General features: G+C 39.9%; 1 protein-coding gene across 1 annotated transcript in view; it reads right to left on the bottom strand.

Annotated features, from left to right (window-relative positions):
- Positions 1-22053, bottom strand: part of LRRC1 (leucine rich repeat containing 1) — a 165573-nt gene that overhangs the window by 5881 nt on the left and 137639 nt on the right. Inside the window, exons 8-11 of the mRNA XM_049894592.1 lie at positions 19691-19835; positions 17016-17134; positions 15901-15984; positions 4226-4341 (exon numbers count right to left, since the gene is read on the bottom strand). Coding sequence (XP_049750549.1) covers positions 4226-4341; positions 15901-15984; positions 17016-17134; positions 19691-19835 — 464 coding nt within the window. The remainder of the gene's footprint in view (positions 1-4225; positions 4342-15900; positions 15985-17015; positions 17135-19690; positions 19836-22053) is intronic.

Here is a 22053-nt window from a genome sequence, read left to right as displayed (position 1 = left end):
ATGAATAATAATATCTCATTACTTTATAAAATGAGGCACCTCTGCATAAAAGAATCTCTGGCCAATTAATTCTATAAAAAAATTATATGATAGCATGTATTTCTTTCATGAGATTATATAACCATTTTCACTCAACATACGTGGGAAATCTACTTACACAGCTTACCAAGATTAGTATTGCATTTTCAGAGATATATACCACTAAATTGACAACTTATGGGAAATGACTCTTTTTCACTTTCTTGAACAAAAGGACAGTTTCTTCTGAAACTTTTTTCCTTGTTTCTTTTAAAACAGGAGGTAAGCTAGCATTCTGCAGAATTTTAAAGTTTCAAGGTCTTTATCAAGAAACCTATAGTCAGCATCTCTGCCTTTCTTAACCACGCGAGCATAAAAGAAAAAAAAGAAATCATGATTTGAAAACGGCACAGAACACAGATACTCAAACGTGGCCATCATAAATTCTCAGACTAATAACTGGCCTCCCAGCTGACTACTAATGCAAAGGTTTAAATAAAAAGCTAGAAAGAACATTAAGTAATAGCTTCTAAGGATGACAAACTATATGGTGAAAGCTAAAATAAATTACTGGACTCTACAGTATATAAATGTAATCATATTTAAGTAAGGTATATAGGGTAATGAGTTGTCTAAAGCACCAGTTTTCCTGCAAAGAAAGTGCCAGCCTGACTATGGCTGCTACCAACTGAGTACACACCACACGTGGGCTTGTTCACAAGTGTCTCGGGGACAGATGTGGCCCCAGCAGTGGTAAGGAAAAAAAAGGCCCTGTTCCCCGTACAGTCTGCACACTGAAATTCTGTGCTCTCACTGCTCCACTGGGGTCTGGGGAGAAAAGACACACACGCTCCTCTGTTTCTCTTGGGCGAGGCATCCCAACTCCAAGTCAGGAAATAGATTAAAAAATACATATCCCTACTTTCCAGAGAAGCTAATAATATATTTTTGGTTTATTCTAGTACCTTCTGTACACTACAGAACAGGGTAAACACGTGAAGCTACAGCTCCATTTCTACACATCTCTATGTTCTATTTAGGACCACATCATCTCAGAAATAAAAAGCCTGTGGTTACTATTTACACCAATGGTACAAGGACTAAAGCAAATGAACTGGTCTTCGGTTAAATCCACAGCCTGAAGTGACCTTCCCTGCCTCTGAATTACTATAGCAATTGCTTTGTCAAATTTATTTAGCAAGTAAACTTGGCCTACTTATCAATGTGATATTATTTTACCCTATGACCGAAGGTTTCTTACAATTTAACTTTTCACCTGTTTACATTATGTCTTACTAGAATATTTCGTTCTAAGCAAAGTTTAAAAACATGTTTAAAAAATATACATATATAGCTAGAGAACATGATCAGTGAAAAAAAATTAAACAATACCAAAATAATTAAAGTGAAAATTCCATTTACCTCCAAGTCCACACCCCCTCCTCTTGGGGAACTACTATTAATATTTTGGTGTACTGGATAGTGTTTTTTTAAAAAAAATGAGTGTTACATATTGTTCAACAACTACTCTTTTCATTCAGTATCATGGACCCCTTCCACGTCACCACAGAGAGAAATATCATTCTTCATCTGTTCAGTTTCCCCCAGTACAGCTATACTGTTAGGTTTTAATTTGATTTATTAGGTAATACATATATACAGTACAAAATTCAAAGGTACAAACAACTCTTTCATTGACAGCCATTGTTTCTAGTATTTGGACTACTAATACTGCAGTGAAGGAGCCCTGGTGGCACAATGATTAAGTGCTCAGCTACTAACCAAAAGGTTGGCAGTTCAAACCCACCGAGCAGCTCTGTGGGATAAAGACCTGATGATCTGCTTCTACAGATTACGGCCAAGAAAACCTTATGGGACAGTTCTACTCTGCTTCCATGTGAATCAACTCGATGGCACCCAACGACAACAATACTGTAGTGAATATCCTCAGAAACCCAACTTTGTATACTTGGTAATATTTCTATGAAATTGAACCCAAGAATTAAGTAATTCTGTGTTCTGTGCCCATGCGTAGCTGATGATACAAGATACTTTCCTTCTTTACTGTCACAGAGAGTCTGATATTTAGTGTCTAAGTGGCACTTCACAGTTATCCTGGCTATAATTTATCCTATCACTCTTGTAAAAGAAAGCTTTTGTAAACTAACAGTCTCCCCACTGCCATTTGCTATTTTTATATGCTTGAGAGAAGAGGCAGAAACTTCTCTTGTATTTAGTATGACTTCCTGTTGGGGGACACTTCTGTAAGCCTTTGGCAGACATGGTATGTAGCCTTTTTAAAAACGTATTATTGTTATTAGTTTCTATACTGACAGTTAATAAGTAGTAATTAAATATTTTAATTGGCTTAAAATTTGGTTTTGAATCGATATTTACATGGACTAAATGACACACTAACCTGACTCAGATAGCAGCTATGTAACTATATTTTTTAACTGGAGTTTTTCCAACCTAGCCCAAGCATAATAAAAATTTAACCCTCCCTTCTTCTGAGAACTAGAGAATGGGGCCTTACTCCTGTGAAAAGAACAGTTTTTAGACGTCGGAGCCATCTTTCTGCTCCAGAATTGGCACTAACAAATTCATGCACACCTTCTAACAAGGGCCAGGAAGTGTTTGGAGTCATTGAGCTTCTATTGCTGGAGGTGAGAGGTCTGGAAAGAAACGTCCTTCTCAAGTTCTATGTCTCATGCCATGCTTGGTCCAGCAGAAATTCAACATTCAACTCAAATTAGTCCTGAGTTTCCAGCAGCCACACAGTGGTCTTAAGAATCAACCAAGATGTCCCAAAAGCATTGACTTCAAAAAGGTGAGCATTCCCTGAGGTCATAACTCATCCCTGAGCTCCAGTAGAGTAACACTGTTTGTTTAGCCCTGCTGTCTATGATGCATTACCAAGAATGAAAAATGCTGGGTTATGTCTGACCTAAGTGACTAGCTAATCAGCACTGAGGAGACAGCCCCCAAAACATTCTTCAGATTGCTGGCATTCACCATTTCAAGTCATTGATCATTCCCTGGCTAAGCACTTTTCCCTCTCTAATCATGTTACACTTGAAAGCAAATTTTTAATTCCTTTTGGCAATGAAGCCTGTGATGTAAGACATTTCGCAGTAGTCTGCTGTTCTTTATGCAAAAACGATTCACATTTCTATTCAGTCAATAAGTATTTTCCAGGTATCTACCATGTGCCAGGCACTGTACAAGAGAGGAGTGATATAATGGCACATAAACCATGAGATCTAGCTTTAGGTAACATTACATTTAGGAGGGTTAACACATGTAAACAGGCGATTACCATTGCCTGTGAGTAGGAGGGTAGGGGAAGTTCACCAACTGCAAATTCAGAGAGAAGAAGGCTTCCAGGAGAAGATAAAGCACAAGCAATAAAGAAGAGAGGTAGGACATAGAGAAGAAGGTCCCAGGTACAGAGAAGGGATTGTTTAGGCTCAGGGAGAGAAAGTACATATGTCATCTGGGGTGCTGAAATTAGTTCGGAGTCACTGAAACACATCTACATTCTATAAAGGTGAGGAGAAGGCACATTCCAGAAACTGGCAGTCTAACAGTGCTTGTGACCCCAGAACTTGAGAAAAGGTGCTGTTGCACCCTTGGGGATATCAGTTTGGTGGCTCTTTTTTTTTTTTTATTATGAATCACATGGAGTTTCTGACAAGAGATGTAAATCCTCATGTCAGAAAAATGTGCCTGAATACAATTTTGCTACAATTTCAGGGAGTTCAGAGTCACCAGCAGTGCCCATCAAGACCCCTAGCTAAAATCTAGTTCAAACTCATTCAAGCTTCAAGCTCATGTTGCAGATGGGGAGATTCTGAAACCCAGGATGACTTACAAAAGCCAGTTATAACAGCTAAGGCAAAACCTAAGTCCCCCAAAACTAAGTGTTCTTTCCCTTATTCCATTCAATTGTCGTTCTGGGAAGCATTTCTATAGAAGTGCCCACTTCAACTTTAAAGATCCCGTGTTCAGGTAGGCCCTGACCTTCTTTACCCCACTGGGCTCAATCACTTCATCTCCCATTTTGAGAACTCCCTGGTTGGGGTCATCTGACTAACAGATATTCTAGGAGATGGGGCAAACGCAAGATGGCAAAGATGCACAGCAGACAGTGGTGTACTCACATTTGTTCCTCGGCCTCAAGCAAAGCCAACCAGAAGTTGCTTACCTGTTCCCTGCCACATCCAGGACATGAAGTTCTGTCGCCTGTGACAACTCTGCAGGTATCCGAGTTAACCTATTGTCACGCACGCAGAACACAGTGAGGCTGCAACATCCGCCAATCTACAATGGGACACAAAATACATCTTTTTTCCCTGGGTTTTTTGGGTGGTGGCATGCAACTGGAGTATCTTGTTTATCAAAATTCATGAAACACAAAATGATGTGTAAAATTATACCACATAATTTTAAGTCTCACTGATAACTACCCATGATTAAATTTAAACCATACAAAATAACAAGAAGTCCAATAAGTTCATAAAAATCTCTGTAAAACATTAAACATATACATACTAAACTAAATCAAGAAAGTAAGCAATACAATTCAGAATTTCACTCTGAAAAGGAAGTCAGTTCCCACTGCTGATATTTAGCGTGACGGTATCTTCTGAATATGTTAACCATACTATATACGTTTGGATAAAGATTATTTGGTGGTGTGGGAGTTTAACAACTCTAGGTTTCAAGTTAGATTAAAGATGATACTGATACACACACACACACACACACACCCTTTGGAAGACCTGCTCATTATATTAACTTCAGTGTTCCAGCATATTAAAAAAAAGAGAGAGAGACATCTGATAGATGATTCAGTGCATTAATTTCCACCTCACATTTTATAATAGCTTCTGGTCATGCACAACTTAATTCGGTAAATTTGCTTTGCTTTGACAAAGGCGAAAACCTCTTAACAAAAAGTGAATTTGGTAGATACGTACATTAACCTCCTTAGTTATGAGCCGCTGGTGAAAGCATATAAATCACTACCTGCACCCATACTAAATTTGATTATCTTTTTTTTTTAAAGTAAGTAATTAAAGGGTAACTGAGCTTTGTATGAAACTGGTCTTCAAAAGGCACATAAACACAAAATAGTTCAATGATTCTCTTGAACAAATTGGCTGTGGTTCTTACAGTCAGGAAAGCTGAACCAAGGGGTGGAAAAATAACTCGATCCCAGACACAACATTCTGCAGGACTCCATAAAGTACTACATTCTTCTTGTACTTGCTATCCCGACTAAGAGCAATTGCTAGAAAAGGCTCATGAAGGAGCCTATTGATATCTGACACACGGAAAAATACTCCAGAGAGCCTCCCCCTCAAGGAAGGCCAGAGACTTGAATCTTCAATGATATCAGAATATATCTTCTGCCCTTTTCTATTTATATCTTCCCTTTAAGAGCTGACACAAAAGCTTTTGAAATACTAACCATAGTATTTATCCATAATAGAGAAAAAGAAAAATAAACATATTAGAAAAATGGATTAACATTTGTCTCTGGTCACCTGGTGTCTTAGTTATCTACTGCTAAAAAAAACTGCTACTCTAACAGAAATACCACAAGTGGATGGCTTTAGCAAACAAAAATTTACTTTCTCACATTTTGGAGGCTAGAAGTCTGAATTCAGGGTGCCAGCTCTGGGGGAAGGCTTCCTCTCTCTGTTGACTCTGGGGAAGGTCTTTGTCTCTTTTTAGCTTCTGTTCCTGGGCAATCTTCATGTGGCTTGGCATCTCTTTTCCCCATCTTGTTTCCTAGCTTGCTTGTTTAATCTCTTTTATATCTCAAAAGAGACTGCCTTATACTAAGGCTGCCTCATTAACATAATAAAGACAACTCATTCCCAAATGGTACTATAACCACAGGTATTGAGGTTAGGATTTACAACACATATTTTGTAATGTGTTGGGATGCAATTCAATCCATAACACCCGGGAAACACACAGCTATGTAGAAAGGCTTTTAGATGATCCCCTTATTTCTTACTATTCACATTTCCCATCTTAGTGAAAGTGGTTTATTTGCTGTCCTTTAAATATTTCTGGCTCCACTGTTTCTTATAGAAATACTTTTCTTGTCCCTGTCTTGCTATATCTCAGCAGTCATTCAAATGATTGGTAAGCTAAATGTTCTCCCAAACCCAAAACCCATTGCCATCAAGTTGATTCCGACTCATAAGGACCCTATAGGACAGAGGAGAACTGCCCCATCTTCCTTCCATGGAGTATGCAGTAGATTCGAATCGCTGATCTTTCGGTTAGCAGCCGAGAGTTTAACCACCTTACCACCAGGGCTCCTAAATGTTCTCTACTCTTCCATAAAGTCTCCCCAGAGGCCCCTGGTCCACACTGATACTTTGCTCTCTCTATTTTTTTTTAATAATTATGGTCTATGCTACACCCCAGACAAGCACAAACTACCTTGTGAAGGTTCTTAAGTTCATTTGACTGAGTTATTGTTTAATTTTTACACACCTGCATATATATATATATATATATATATATATATATATATACACACCAGGGTACTTGGCAAGTATAGTACTCGTCTAACCCAGCCGCCTATCTATATACTAGCATTTCTTATATAGGTATGCCTATATGCTTCTATTTATTTATTTACTTACTTAGTGAAAGGCTACTACTTAAAAGCTATCCTCTGCTTCTATGTGTAGCAACGAAGGCAGCAAAACTCTTCTTCATTCTGGAAAGTATCACTTAAAATAGCCTCGCTTAGGTTTTATACATATAGGGCTCCAGTGGTTAAGAGCTGGGCTGCTAACCAAAACGTTGGCAGTTCAAATCTACCAGCTGTTCCTTGGAAACCCTATGTGGCAGTTCTACTCTGTCATATAGGGTTGCTGTAAGTCAGAACTGACTCAGCAGCAATGGGTTTGGTTTGGTTTTCAGCTATGTCCTAGTAGAGAGGTGTAACAACCTTTTCTGTGGCCTGACATTTCTTCCCTCCCTTGAGGAAACGAATCATCAGTTTTACTCAGGTGTCCAGGGATATCATGGAAGGAAAGGAATCAAAATGCTGATCCTTTTGAGGGTTGACATTATCAGATCTCTCTGATAAATTTAGACGATCCCAACAAACATCTACTCACAGGAAAGAATAACCAAGGCCCCCATGGGGAGCTCCGCTAGGAAGCCGAGTCTGCACTAGGGTCTGGATTCAGTGCCAGGCCTCAGCACATGGCTGAGGCTGGAGACCCCTCAACCTACATCCTGGCCTGGCTTTCAAGAGATAAGATTTATCTGTACCCCAAGGAGGTAAAACACATCAGTTATGATCCTTCTGACCAGACAACAAGCTTCTGGAGGGCATAGAGAGCCAAGTCTGAGGCTTGTTACTCTGGAATCAAGCACTGTGACTGTAAGCATCTCCGTGAGCTGCCCATTGCCCAGCCATCTGCAGGAAATTTGTTTTGAGGCCCTACTGTTATACCACATGTATTAGTTATCTAGTGTTGCTATAATAGAAATACCACTAGGGGGTGGCTTTAACAAACCAAAATTTATTCTGTCATAGTCTAGGAGGCTAGAAGTCCAAATTCAGGGCACCAACTCCCGTGGAAGGCTTTGTCTCTCTGCTGATTCTGGGGCAAAGTCCTTGTCATCAACCTTTCCCTGGCCTAGGAGCATCTCAATGCAGGAACCCCAGGTCCAAAGGATGCACTCTGCTCTTGGCATTGATTTTTTTGTAGTTTGAGGTCCCTCTCCTTTCTGCTCAATTCTCTCTTTTAGATCTCAGAAGAGACTGACTCAATATACAACTTAATCCTGTAGATTGAGTCTGTCTCATTAACATAACTGCCTCTAATCCTGCCTTATTAACATCATTTAAAAAAAAAAAAAACTGTTGCCGTAGAGTCAATTCTGACTCACAGCGACCCTTATAGGACAGAGTAGAACTGCTCCACAGGGTTTCCAAGAAGCAGCTGGTAGATTTGAACTGCTGACCTTTTGGTTTGCAGCCCAGCTCTTAACCACTGTGCCACCAGGGCTCCCATTAACATCACAGAGGTTAGGATTTAGAACACATAGGGTAAATACATGAGATGACAAAATGGAGAACAACCACACAATGCTGGGAATCATGGTCAAGTTGACACACATTTTGGGGGGACATGATTCAACCCATGTGAGTGTTTTCAATTTGTATCATGTGCATATATTCTCTATTTAACTAATTAAAATGGATCGGAGAGGGCTTTAAAAGTTGTCGGAGCAATAAAAGTTCTGGACAAGTTAACATCCGTCCTGTGTTTATGAGGAAATTGTGTGAACTCCCAACGTACTGTGTGAGCTGTCTGCTGTGTTTAGAGTTTATATTTTTCCCTTTTCCTTTCCTACTCTAATCGCACACCCATTTGAGACTGTCAGGGGTGGGAAGCAATTGTTTTCAAGAGCCTCCTAGGCCCTGTGGGTTGTCAGCAGGCAGTGTGACCTCCTGATCTCTATTGTCTACAGTTTTTGGAAAACAACACCAACAAAGGGCGCGTGTTGTTGCAGCAGCATGTACTGGGGATGCCTTAATCGCCCATCACAGGCACGTACTGTCCTGGGCAAACATTCACACAAACACAGCCCTCTTTCCACATCAATCAGGAAGACGTGGCAGGAACCTTTGGCTTTTTGAAAAGATTATTAAGCACTAGAAACTGTAACTCAAAAGACAGAGTTCTTCATAGACGTCAGAGGGAAATGCGGTGCAGTTGAGGGAGGGATGCTTTGAGGTTATACAGAACTGGGTTAGAATCTAAGCTCTGGCATATGTTTTGTGGGTTTGGATATGTGACTTCAACTAGAAATAACAATAAGTATTAAATTAAGTGAAACCACATATATAATTTAGTGCCTATCACAGAAATTGGTATATAGCTGCTGCCAAATAAATCTGGTAGCTATTGTTTTTTCCAAGAAGTGAAAACCCCAGATCCAAATAGCTACTTCAATCAGCACCTGGGTGCCTCAGATGTTCTTCAACTGTGCTGATACTGGCAATCTCTTCCTTGAACCCACCTGAGTTTCTCAGAAAACTGTATCAGTGACATTTTGATTACTAACTGTGAAGAACTGGAGTCAAGGGTGGTTCAGAAGTAGTATTCTCGCCTTGTGTGTGGGAGACCTGGGTTTAATTCCTGGCTGATGCATCTCCAGCACAGCCACCAGTGTAGTCTGTCAGTGGAGGCTTGCATGCTGCTCTGATGCTGAGCAGGTGTGGAGCTTCCAGACTAAGGCAGACTAGGAAGAAAGGCCTGGTGATCTACCTCCCAAAACCAGCCAATGAAAACCCTTGGGATCACAATGGTCCGATCCTGTTGTGTGTGGGGTCCCATGAGTTGGGACCCGACTTGACAGCAGCTAAGAACAACAACAGTGAAGAACTAACATGAGTTCATTATTATGTTATATATATTATTCCCATGTAGTTTTGCTTTCTCTTCTGGGTTTAGGAGACAGAGCTCACAGGGTCCTTAGGGGTCATCAGAATAAAATGTCTACATCACTCAGAAATTCTGGGAAGCATAGTCACTGCTTAAATAACTTACTACCACTCATATAAGAAGCTGATTATTTTTAAACCTCCCTTAAACCACATAATGGCACCTTCCCAGAATACAAGGGATTAGACTTAGATTCTCTCAGAGTCACAGAATGCGGCTGAGAATCCTAGTTTAGCTGTTCTGTGTCTCTCTTCATTCGCGATGATCCTGTTCTTCACTGCTGGGTACTGATCTAAGCCACATCAAGGAGATGGGGCCTGCAGATCATCCAGCAAGCCTTACTCAGGCTGACTTATCACTAAGTATTAATTGCTGCAGGTTACCTTATCCTAGAGGAGACAGACAGATTTAAAAATGTGAAGGGAAAGCCAAGATTAGTCACCTTTGTCTGCTTATATTCTACTTTGTCATTGCCTGTCCTAAGTAATTCTTAATAGGCTGTGGTAAAGGAATCTTTTCTTGACTTTCCTTCAGCAGCTTCCTTTTAATATTATTTGTAGCAGAACTGAACCCACATTTTAGTGGCAGGAAGACGAATTTACAATAAGCAAAATCTAGTCAAAGTACAATTTCAATAGAAATAATATGATGTATAATTTTAGAAACCAAAGAGTATTTTTGCCTTTCCCATCACCATCATCTGTGGCATATTATTAAAATGTTCCCTACTTCATAAATATCTTAGAAATAACGTGGCTTTGAGATTTCCTGAATTTTGGGCCTCTGACATCAAAATATCGACTAATACCTACTGCATTCTTTTTTTCTGATCATAAAAAAGTAATTTATCTTGACTGGACAATAAAGACCACAAATGTACACAGATAGGCATTAAAAAAAAAAAAAAAAAAAAAAAACCTCAAACCAAATCCTACCACAAAAGGATAATCAGAGTAATATTTTGGTGCACAATCTTCTAGGGTTATTGTCATGCATTTCTAATTATATAAAAAAAAAATTATATATATACACTTTAACAAAATTAGAACCAACACTATGATCTTTAGCACCTTTGTTTACATATGACATCAGGAACATTTTCCCATGTCATTATGTTTCTAAAAGGATACTCATTGTCCACCTAAGTATTTCATTCTACAGGCAATCACAGATCACTTAATAGATCACCCTTGTTAGACACTGCTACTTAAGTGTGTCACTTCTTTTCTGTGTGACCTTGGGCAAATTACTTAGCCTCTCTGAGTCTCAGCTTCTCAGTCTTCGGGATGTGGATAATGATCTACCTACACCTCATAGAACTGTTATGAAAATTAGACAAGAATATGCACAAAAGCACTTGCCACAGTGCCTGGTACGTGCTAGCTTCTCCCATACGTGCTCAGCACTGGGCACCGCAGATGTTAACTGCCCCGGCACGTACTAGTCACAGCACCTGGCATATGTTAGCTGTCTGTATACATGCTTGGCAAAGCATCTGGCACACATTAGCTGCTCCTATACATGCTGTGAGGTACATGCTTATGTATAATTCTTAGCACATATCCATGATTATTTTCTTAGGATAAATTCCTAGAGGTGGAATTGCAGAATCAAAGGGTATGCACATTTCAAAATTTTTGATTATCATATTCTCCTTGAGAAAGGCTGCAGCAACTGATACTTTTATGGTAATATGTACTTCCCTGATCCTCACCAACATTTGGTATTACTATTTTAAAAACCCTGACAATCTAGTAGGTCAAATGCTTTAATCAGCATTTTTATGAATACTGATGAGCCTGAAAATTTTCACATTAGTAGCCATTTCTATTTCTTCTGTGAATTGCTTATTGGCATTTGTCGGGGCAGGGGGGAGAGGTTTGCCCATTTTTCGATAGGGGCTTCTATCAAAAATGTGAAAGAATTCCCAATAGTAAGGAGAGACGTTGCAAATTCCTTCTGCTCCCAGGCTGTCTTTACCTTTTTTGATGATCAGAAATCTAATTTTCATGTAGACAAATGTATCAACTGTTTATTTTATGACTTATGACTTATCTTTTTTTTCATGCTTAGGAAGGACTTCTCTCAGAGAATGGGTGTTCTCCATTATGAAATCCAGTGGTCAACCAATATTTTTAGTCTTCACTTTATATTACCTGTTTTATTTATCAACAATTCATTTTAGAATCTGGTGGCAAACTTACACTTAAAAAAATCTAAATTGTAATAATAAGAAGGCAGAAGGTTATCCTCAAAAAGAAAATCCATCACTACAGACATTTCTGAATATTACAAAAATATTTATGGGGAATTAATATTTACTGGTCGCCTGCCAAGGAAAGGCTTTGGTGGACGATCTGCAAATTAGATCTTATCTCATTTGACTGGACAGGAGCCAGGTTAGTCAGGGTCATTTTCATTTTGACTTAATGGAGACAAAAGGCTGGACTCTAAACTTGGATGCATGCTCAATTTCTTCCAGCCATAAATTCTGTATGGTCCCAGTTCTTTAAAATAAGTTTTGGCTAAAGAACATTATGAAGTTACAGACTCTCTTTCATCATACACCTGATCACACATACAGCAACAGCTTGCCTAGCTTTGCTCCTACACGGTCTAGTCTCCTAATTCCTCCCCTCCATCAAAAATACGAGTTCTGTTTTTTGTTGTTGTTGTTGTTTTCAGGGCTCCTCCTTTCCACACAGGCATACATACTTAAGCGACAGGATGAGAAACAAAAGACACAAATAAATGGCTTCAAACACCAGAAGCATGCCACATTAGCAAAGAAAGCAAATCTAATCTTTCCTTTGGAGGTAAAACAGTGCCAACAAATGACAATTTGGTGACGACAGATAAACTGCCAAGTGACACCTTTTGGAATTTCTGAATAATTTAAAATATAATTTATAGAAAAGCATTCTTTGGAAAGAAATAACCTGACAAACGCAAAACAAAATGAGGTTCCAGGCCATGCAGTCAATTAAAAATAAACGAACTGAATTTAAAGGAAAATGTCCAATATTTTACAATGAAAAACACACAAAACTGTCAGCCGATTTGAATCTTCATGCATTTAAGAAGCAAAATGGGACAGATGCAACTGTGGTCTGAACAATACTTACAAGATAACAAGATTACCTGACTTTTCTAAATTTCCAAGCAGCTAACAATTAAGAAAACAAGAGACATTTATTGATTTGCAAATGCTTACAACAAATAACACCACAAAACACAAACAGAATCCATTGTGACCTACATAGTACATTTTCCCCTTCACCATTGAGAAAGAAAAAATTGCTAATAAATGCTGCTACAGACTAAGGAGATGTTCAATTAAAAAAATAGAAGACAAAAAATAGGAAGAATTGCACAGTGAACAAGACTATGGACTTGTGGCATATAAGTTGAATTGGTCAGCATCTTAGTTGAGACAGGGCATGCATGCAACTTAATTATTCAAGTGAAAGTCATGTATTTTTTTGAAACAAAAGAATCCAATCGGGACATTACAGGATTAATCAGATGGTAGCAAGCTTGGAGGCAGAGCCAACACACACACATAAGCAAGCAGGTAAGCACGCGCACTTACACACACAGGTGCGGGTGGACACTGAAGTAGGCAGTCACAGTGCCAACCACACTCACTGCACAGAGACTTATGGCTCCATGGCACTGCCCACACCAACATGAATGCAGTGCAAAGCTGGGAGGCTCTTGGTGGTGATAACATATTTTGGTGGTACAATACAAGGTCGGGAGGCTCTGATGGTCAGAGGCAAATACTCAACCACTTATGTTGGGTTACCAAACTGAACCACAGCAGAACTGGCAACGTGTGTTAGTGCACTTCCCCCTCTGGGAGCTGAGTGCGTGTGAGAAGGAGGGAAGGTGCGCTAGAAAAGATCCAATCCCTAAAAGCTTAACGTTCCCTGCTCCATTAATTAGACAGCTGAAGGAAAAGGCACAGATTTTGTTCCTTTGTAAAGCTCTAGGTGCCAGAAAGCCAGTCATCACTTCCCAGAAAATTGAGGAAACATGATCGCTAAAATGCTTTGAAGCTAAAAATATTTTCACTTTTCACATCATGAAAAGCTGTTCTAGTAAATTTAAGTGGCCACACAGTACGTATGAGGTGTAATCCTCTACGCAGAAACAATGAGTGGAAGTTTCACTCTTCTAAAGTAAAAAGAGAATTGATGCTAAAAGGATGGTGATGGTTTTATAAAAATACACTCCTCAAGCTCTTGTCTAGAATGTGTACCTGTGAGAGGTAGGAGAAAATCAAGACAGGACTAGGCAAGTGCAGTGGGGTAGTAGGATGAATGAGCATGAAACTTACTGGGAATGAACTTTAAACTTAAAAGTGCTCTGGTCGGCATTTGCCTTGAAAAGATTTCTAAAATGTAATAATTTTCTAAAATGTTCAAAGTAAAGATAACTGGATCTATACCAAACCATGGGCTTGCCTGGCCTCAAGGTCACACAGATGAGTTGACTGTATTTATTGGCCAGTGAAAAAGCAGTAGGTGGGCTCTCTCTGAAGCCCAGTCTACCAAGTCCTCACTGCATGAGTCCTGGTGAAGAAAACTTCTCACTGGGCCTGTGTCCTCATCTGTAAAATGAGGAAATCATCACAACTTCAGAAAGCTGTTGGGAAGACACACTAAGTTAACACACAGGAAAGCACCTACTACAGACATGGCGCTGGGAAAGAACAGAATAAACTCTACTTCTCTGGCTGTGTTTATGTGGCCAACCTATTACCCATCTACGCGTGCTATTCAGCTGGAGTAAAAGTAATGTTTCAACTATCAGCTTCGTGTTTTGGTTTACTGCTGAGAGACTAGAGTTTTGATTAGCAAAGTCTATTAGCTGTGTCCTAGTTTAACGGAGATGTAGCCTTGAGCCTTTCTCTGGAAACAGTTTCATTTAGATGCCAGTGTTGATATTACAGATGTCACATTTATAACAAATATCCTTATGGTTCCATTGGAGAACATTGGTGGGGACTAAGAATACTACAGGCCAGAAGGTCACCTCTGGCCATTTTAACCCAGGAAGAAAACGGGCATTCGGATAGAACACCAAGTTGAGAAAAGGAAAAAGGAAGCCAAGCTAAGTTCAGACACCCTGTTAAGTGGTGCTATGAAAAAAAAAAAAGCCCTCAAGTTCTGGCTGGCTGGAAGCTTTAAAATTATTCCCAGATAGATGTTAGAAAAGGGTCAGAAGAAGAAATATGTAGAAAATTGTACCTGTCTGGTTATTATATCACAGAAGTAAATATGCCTTTTAATGTGAGGCCTTGGCCAAGGGGAAGGGGCTTACCAACAATTCATTTAATGCCCAACCCCCATTCCCCCTCCAACACTTAAATTCAGTTTCAGGCTCTGTTGCTAATAAAATATCAAACTTGGTATTCCCCTTCTCAAATCAAGTCCTCCTGCTTCCATATAGAAAGTAAGCCTCCTTTTTAAACAAAGTGCTAGCACTCCTTGGTTTAGTCTGCTACGGGCTTCCTCCCCATCGTTAGCTTCTTACCTCCCTGCCAGACCCGAATGCCTCTACTGTCCACAGTGGATGGTGACTATTTCCTCTCCCGCTTGCAGTACTGACCAAAAAATTCCAGGACCCTGGCTTTAGCCTCTCACTTACCTTCCTCTGTGTGTATGTGTGCACGTTTTTGTGAATAGTTCATTCACTCTCATCCTGGACATGAATGCTTCCCAATGTAAATCTCTGCCCAGAAATAAGGTCGCGTCAAGATCTACTTTTATAATTCCAATGGCCTAAGGGACAGGAGGTTACTGGGTGGCGCCAACCGTTTATGCTCGACAACTAACTGAAAAGTTGGCGTTTCAAATTCACTCAGCTATGCCATGGGATAAAGGAGATCTAGTTCTGTAAAATTACACCCACTGAAAACCCCGTGGAACAGTTCTCTTTGAAACACATGGGATTACCACCATGAGTCAGAATCAACTCAACGTCAATGGATTTTTTTTTTTAACAGATTTTAATTTCACATTAAACTCAACAATCAAACCCAAAGTCATCCACTTCTGCCGAGTTCCCAAATTATACATGGGTATCAATGGTGCCACCATTCTCTGTATATCAAACCCAAATTATTGATCTCTCCCTTCCTCCCATTTAAAGTCTTACAAATCTGCCTTTGCCAACACTGCTCAGTCATCAGGAGCCATCTACTACTCTCGTTACTGTTACTGATGTTCATTCTTTGATATAATCCCTCAAATCAGCTTTATACTCACAGATGAGAGTTCACATTTTTAAAAAGTACCATGTAAGTCTTTTAAAGTATTGGGCATTTTTTATTCCTCCTGCGTGTCGATATTACCAGGATTTCTTTAAAAGCACGTACCTCTTTTGGTAAAGACACTAATTTATTTCTGTCTGCATTCAAGTTGCTCAACTTCTTAAGTTTTCCAATGCTCTTAGGTAAGGTCTGTTAAAATAACATTTTTATTATTAATCTAAAGTGTATTTTTACCATGGTTCATAGTTTTTAAAGCACATCTTTTCATGGACTTAAAGAACATAATCTTATCCAGCAAGAGAAGCAATGGTTCTTCTCAAAATAAAATCAGACATTTGTAAAGCTCATTTAGGGGATGGAGAATTAAATATTTTGAATTTCTGTTGAAATTATAGTATGTCTCAATGAAATGAAGTCAAGGGGCCAGATCTGGGACTAGAGACACACACCTACTAAAGAGTAAATGGATGGATGCTCTTCAGCTTGAGTGAGGATGTGTAACCCCACCCTCCCGCCCAATTCGTCTCTTCCCTGCCTGCACCTTCGAGGACCCAGGCAATCGGTGGCTTACAATGACTGTGGGAGCCAGAATGCTGGGCGGGGAATCAGAGTCCTGAGCAGGCACATCTCAGGAGACCAAGGGAAGACAGAAGGCTGTGTGGGGAGGACAGGGCCCTTGGAGAACAGACTGGCCCCAGGTGGGACTCTTCAACATTCTAATGGAATCTGGGGGTGAATTTTTTTTTTTTTTTTTATGACTATTATTTTGTAAGCCTAAAACCACAAACTAGGACAGGAAGATAAGGTAACTTCTACCACACTTGCCAGACGATGGCTACCTGGGCTACAAGAGGAGAGACAGTGCTGGGCTACCCCACCACCTCCGTTTCCTTGACCGACTCTTGCTGCCCTTTTTTTTTTTTTTTTTTTAACTCTTTTCACCTAAAGGGAGCTACTTATCCTTTTTCTAAAGAAGCACAGAATGAGGAAAAAGAAGAAGGCAGGGAAATAAATAAGGTGACAAAAATGACGGTGGAGAAAAGAGAAAGGTTGGAGAGTAAACTAAAGAAGAAATAGTAGACACAAGATAACTAAGAGAGAGGAACAACAATCTCCATTTAGTCCACCCAAATTATAAATAGGGAAAGCCACCCTGGCAAGCCCTTTCTGTATAGAATCTACAGGATAAATGTCCATTTGCATGTGTAAACCACACTCACCAGGAGCCGATTTTCTGTCAGAACCAATTCCGTGAGGCTTTCACAATCTCCAGTTGCTTCAGGCAACTGTGTGAGTCTGTTCTGATCCACCTTCAAGATCGACAGTTTCTTTAGTTTTCCTGTAAAAGTGTTATTTAAACTCATTAGCCACAACTTTCCCTAACCATCACTTGGTATTTCATATCTGCTATTCTTTTGTTTTGCTTGGTTTTACAGTTATTTTTTCCTCAGTCAGCTTTTTAAGTTATGAAACTATTATCATGCTTATTTAGATCACTAAAAGTTAAGATAATTTGTTCAGAACATCAAAAACAGTCAGCAACTAGTAGCAAATCATTTTAAAAAGCATTACCTAAAAATATCATAATAGCGAAGCCAGAAAAGAAAAACAAAGAGCTAGCTCTTACTGGATCTTTAAGGAAGACCAGGAGATACTTCATGTATGGATGAGAGAGAAGAGAGACTTCTATCTTACTCCAAGAATTACCCTTACTAAAAACAATAAACTGTAGTTTCATATAGCATCTATTAATAAAAATGACTCACAGAAAATCCCTATAGTGGAATATTTGTGTATATCCAGGATAAGAATATTTGAAAAGCTACACTAAAAGCTGAATCTATTTCATGCAGGACAGGAATACTGTGATGCCCAGAGGCTATAGAGATGAAGGATGAGCTTTACTGAAGCCTTCTCAGTGTCCCCACTGAGTGAAGGGAATCCTAAATCCCTCAGTGGATTCTTACTTTCAACTCTGAGTCAAAGGACCGACCGACAGAGCAGACATCCTTCATTATCCCCTGAGAGCAGCTGCTGGTATGAGGACACTTTTTCCAGTAAAGTCAGAAAGCAGTCTATATCTGAACAGGGACCTAAAGCTGGAGAACGGGACATGTTCCACTGAAAGGATTATCTTGCCTCATGTGCGGCCACAGGGCGAGGCAGAAGAAATAAATGTTACTTAAATCCCATTTTGCATAATCAATAACCTGTCCCTGAAGGGTTTTCACCTGCCCTCACTCTCAGTAGACACATTAGCACTCAGAGTTGAAACATCTCACCCTAACAGAAGATGGGTCTCCCTAACAATACCACCAGCAAGTGGTCTTCCAGCCTTTCCTTGAATACTTGTACTGACAAGTACATCTGGCTTCACTAAGCAGCTGAATCTAATTTGTAACAAGCATCTTTTTTTTGTTGTTGGCTTTTCAAGTTCTTTCTTAAATTGAAATTCACAATTCTTTCTTTTTTCCGCCAATTTGTACCATACCAAACCACCAAACCTGTTGCCTTTGAGTAGATTCCAACTCATGGTGACTCCATGTATTACAGAGTAGAACTGCTCCATAGGGTATCCTTTGTTGTAATCTTCACAGGTGCAGATCGCCAGGTCTCTATTCTGTAGCGCTGCTGGGTGGGTTTCAACCACCAACCTTAGGTTAGTTTAGTGCAAACTGTTTGCACTACCCAGGGACCATTTGTACTATGTTGCTGTGCACCATCGAGTTGATTCCAACTCATAGCAACCCTATAGGATAGAGTAGAACTGCTCCATAGGTTTTCAAGGCTATAAATCTTTAAGGAAGCAGATGGCCACACCTTTCTCCCATGGAGCAGCTGGTGTGTTTGAACCACTGATCTTTCGGTTATCAGATGAGTGCTTAACCACTGCCCTTCAAATGCTTCAAAGTCAATCATCTCATGCCTCCTACCTCTTCCTAGTCCAAGCAAAATATCCTCAGATTCTACAACTGCTTTCAGGTGCCACCTTTGATTCTCACCGAACATTTCTACATAGAGTCAAAGTTTCCACCAACATCGCAACCGGCCATAACCAAAAGGCAATGTCTATATTCCTACTGAGTTGCTGTTATCAGTTATCACTTATATTTCGACAAGATACTAGAAAGGAAGTGGTCCTCTCTCATACAACTTTTCCAGCTACTGAAAATCTTTCAAACACTTCCTCTGATGTTTTGAATAAAAGATAAATGATGGTCAAAGACAGCAATCCTATAACAACTATAGGGTTAAAGATAGTCTCTTACAATTCCCAAGTGGCTTTGCTAAGGTGGAACTGCCAGTCCATGTCTGTTTTTCCCTCTTCTGTTTGAGTTTATTTTCTCACACCGGACTGAGTTCCTTTACAGTAAGGGAAGTGGTTGGGACTGATATTTTTAAAGGAAATAGCATAAAGTGGTTAAGGTAAAGGACTGCCCTCGATGTATTAGAAAAGGCTCAGTTCAACACCACGTTTCCTTTAACAGCCCCTTACGCAATAAATCAAAGTTATTTTCTCATAAACCACTTAGGATGCTGAATGAGAAATTTCTTAGAGATTGCTCAGATGCTTTAAACACATTCTATTATATGGGCTTAACCTCTGCTGAAATCATTGAGAAAAGATACAGATGAAGGAGATATGAGTCAACGCCTATAAGTAAAAATTCCTGTAATTGCTGCTTAACCAGGACAACAGGAATATTTGCATTCAGAGAAACTTAACTTTTATTAGTTATTCTTTGCTTTCCTTCTTTAAAAGCCAACAAACAAGAAGACTTTTAAGGAGCTACATCCCCAGCACCTGGGGGTGGTAATGAAAGGATCGAGTGTGCTCCAAATGCTTGCGACAGCTGCCGGTGTCTTGAAGGAGTTAGTTATTTTCAGTACTTACCGATGCCATCAGGAATTGTTTCTAACAAGTTCTGGGAAATGACTAAATCTGTTAATGAAGTCAGGCCACTGATTTCTTCAGGAAGTCTTTCCAACCTGTTTTCTGAGACATCCAAGCACAGTAGGCTCTTCAGATTTCCTATTTCCTACATCAGCGGTAGAGAAAAGGAGACTCATGTTTCAACCTGACATAGTAGAGAGGAATTTGTTGTAGTGATTTTTTGCAACCAAATCCCAAAGTAGTCCCAAGAATGTATTCTTCAGTGTGTTATCTAAATGTGAAAGCTGGTGAAAATTCACAGACCACCCTCCCCTCCCCGCCCCTTCCAACGGAGCTGGGAAACTACATGAATCATAGACGCGGAGCTAGGAGGGACGCCAAGCCCTCCACCTTCAGGCAGGCAAAGAATCGTTTTCATGTAATAGACAAGGAGATTGGTGCCAAGTGAGAACAGATGACTTCAAGGTCAAACAATTAGGGGAAAGGAAGGCTAGAATCCAGTTCGCCAAGTTTGGAATCAATCACTAGTAAGCAGCTTACATTTCAGGATGGCCCTGAGATTGTCTCTGGTAAGAAACCGCCAACTACTTTATATTTCTCCCCTGACAAGGTAATGCTCATTACCACAAATGTCAATGCAATTGCTCCTTGGCAAAACTGGAGCGTTCAGATACCCATAGATATCTTTAGTATCAACAGAAAAGACGAGCGTGCTACTTAGGAAGAAAATAATCTATCCAGGGCTAGGGAAAATACCTCAGTGTGTTTAACATTCAAGAGTTATCTTACCTTCCAATCACAAAATGCATGTTTTTTACAGATGTGTCTTGTCTTTGCCTCCATCTTTCCATTCGCATTGCCCCTATTTAAATTCCTACTCTCACTACCCTCTTATCAGGACTGTTAGCTTAGCCTCTTGGACTCTGGGTCTTGACCCTCTCTTCCCAAGTCCATTCTAGAAACTGTGCTTGTTAATGTTCCTCCTAAAGACACAGATCTAGTCATGTAATCATACCTCTTCTCTACTCAAAACACATCGGGGACTCCCTGACATCTACAGGATTACAAATTTAATTTGAAGTTGTCATGGATTCCATTTTACTTGGATCCACAATCAATACCCATAAAAAGCAGCAGTTAAGAAATCAAACGACATATTGCATTGGGCAACTCTGCTGCAAAAGACCTCTTTAAAGTGTTGAAAAGCAAAGACGTCACTCTGAGGACTAAGGTGCGCCTGCCCCAAGCCATAGTATCTTTAACCACCTCATATGCATGGGAAATATGGACAATGAGTAAGAAAAGCCAAAGAAGAATTGACGCCTTTGCATTATGGTGTTGGCAAAGAATTCTGAATATACCATGGACTGCCAGAAGAATGAATGAATCTGTCTTGGAAGAAGTACAGCCAGAATGCCCCTTAGAAGCAAGGATGGTGAGACTTCGTCTCACATACTTTGGACATGTTATAAGGAGGGACCAGTCCCTGGAGAAGGACATCACGCTTGGTAAAGTAGAGGGTCAACAAAAATAGAGGAGGACCTTCAAGGAGATGAATTGACACAGTAGCTAAAACAATGGGCTCAAGCATAACAAGGGTGGCGTAGGACCAGGTAGTGTTTCATTCTGTTGTACACAGGGTCACCAGGACTCGGAACTGACTCAACGGCACCTAGCAGTAACAGCATAATTTGGTCTGATCAATTCTTTGCAGTCTGTCTCCTACCTAATATGCACTCTATGATCTCAGCCTGGTGTTTCCTGTCTATAGGAAACCAGACTACATTTCAGGACTAACCCCTGAAGTTGTTCTACTTTTCATTAATTCACTTTAACAATGTCTTTACTTCTCACACCAATTGGAGGACAGGGAAATTATTCTGATCACTTGAGAGTTTCTGGTTTGTTTAGTCCTAGTTTAATACAAGGGAGACCCCTTTCAGGTAAATGAGATTTTTAAGTAACCATTTATAACATGATCCTTGGAGCTTTACTTTCCGTATTTTAGGATGTGGCCTTCTGCACATAGTCATTTGCCCACGTCTGTATATACATATACTCTCCCTCCTTTATGTCCCATAGCTGGGGTTTTATTACTCTCCTGAGAGCTTCATGGTATTTTTTAATCCCCTGTGTTCGAACCCTAAAGTAACTAGGGTTCTCTCCATCAGGACTTCCCATATATTTACTTACAGAAATCTAAGTATTCATCAAACCCACACCCATAGCTATTGCTGATCTCCTTTTCCCAAGTGCAAAGTCAAAAAAATCAAACTAGTTTCCATGGAGTCAATTCTGACTCACAGCGACCCCATGTGTGTCAAAGCAGAATTGCTCCATAGAGTTTTCAATGCTGTGCCTTT

This window comes from Elephas maximus, chromosome 1, assembly GCF_024166365.1.
Source record: "Elephas maximus indicus isolate mEleMax1 chromosome 1, mEleMax1 primary haplotype, whole genome shotgun sequence".
In the NCBI taxonomy this organism is placed as follows: Eukaryota; Metazoa; Chordata; class Mammalia; order Proboscidea; family Elephantidae; genus Elephas; species Elephas maximus.
The sequence above is the reverse complement of the archived record's forward strand: the minus strand, read 5'-3'. Positions and strand labels throughout refer to the sequence as shown.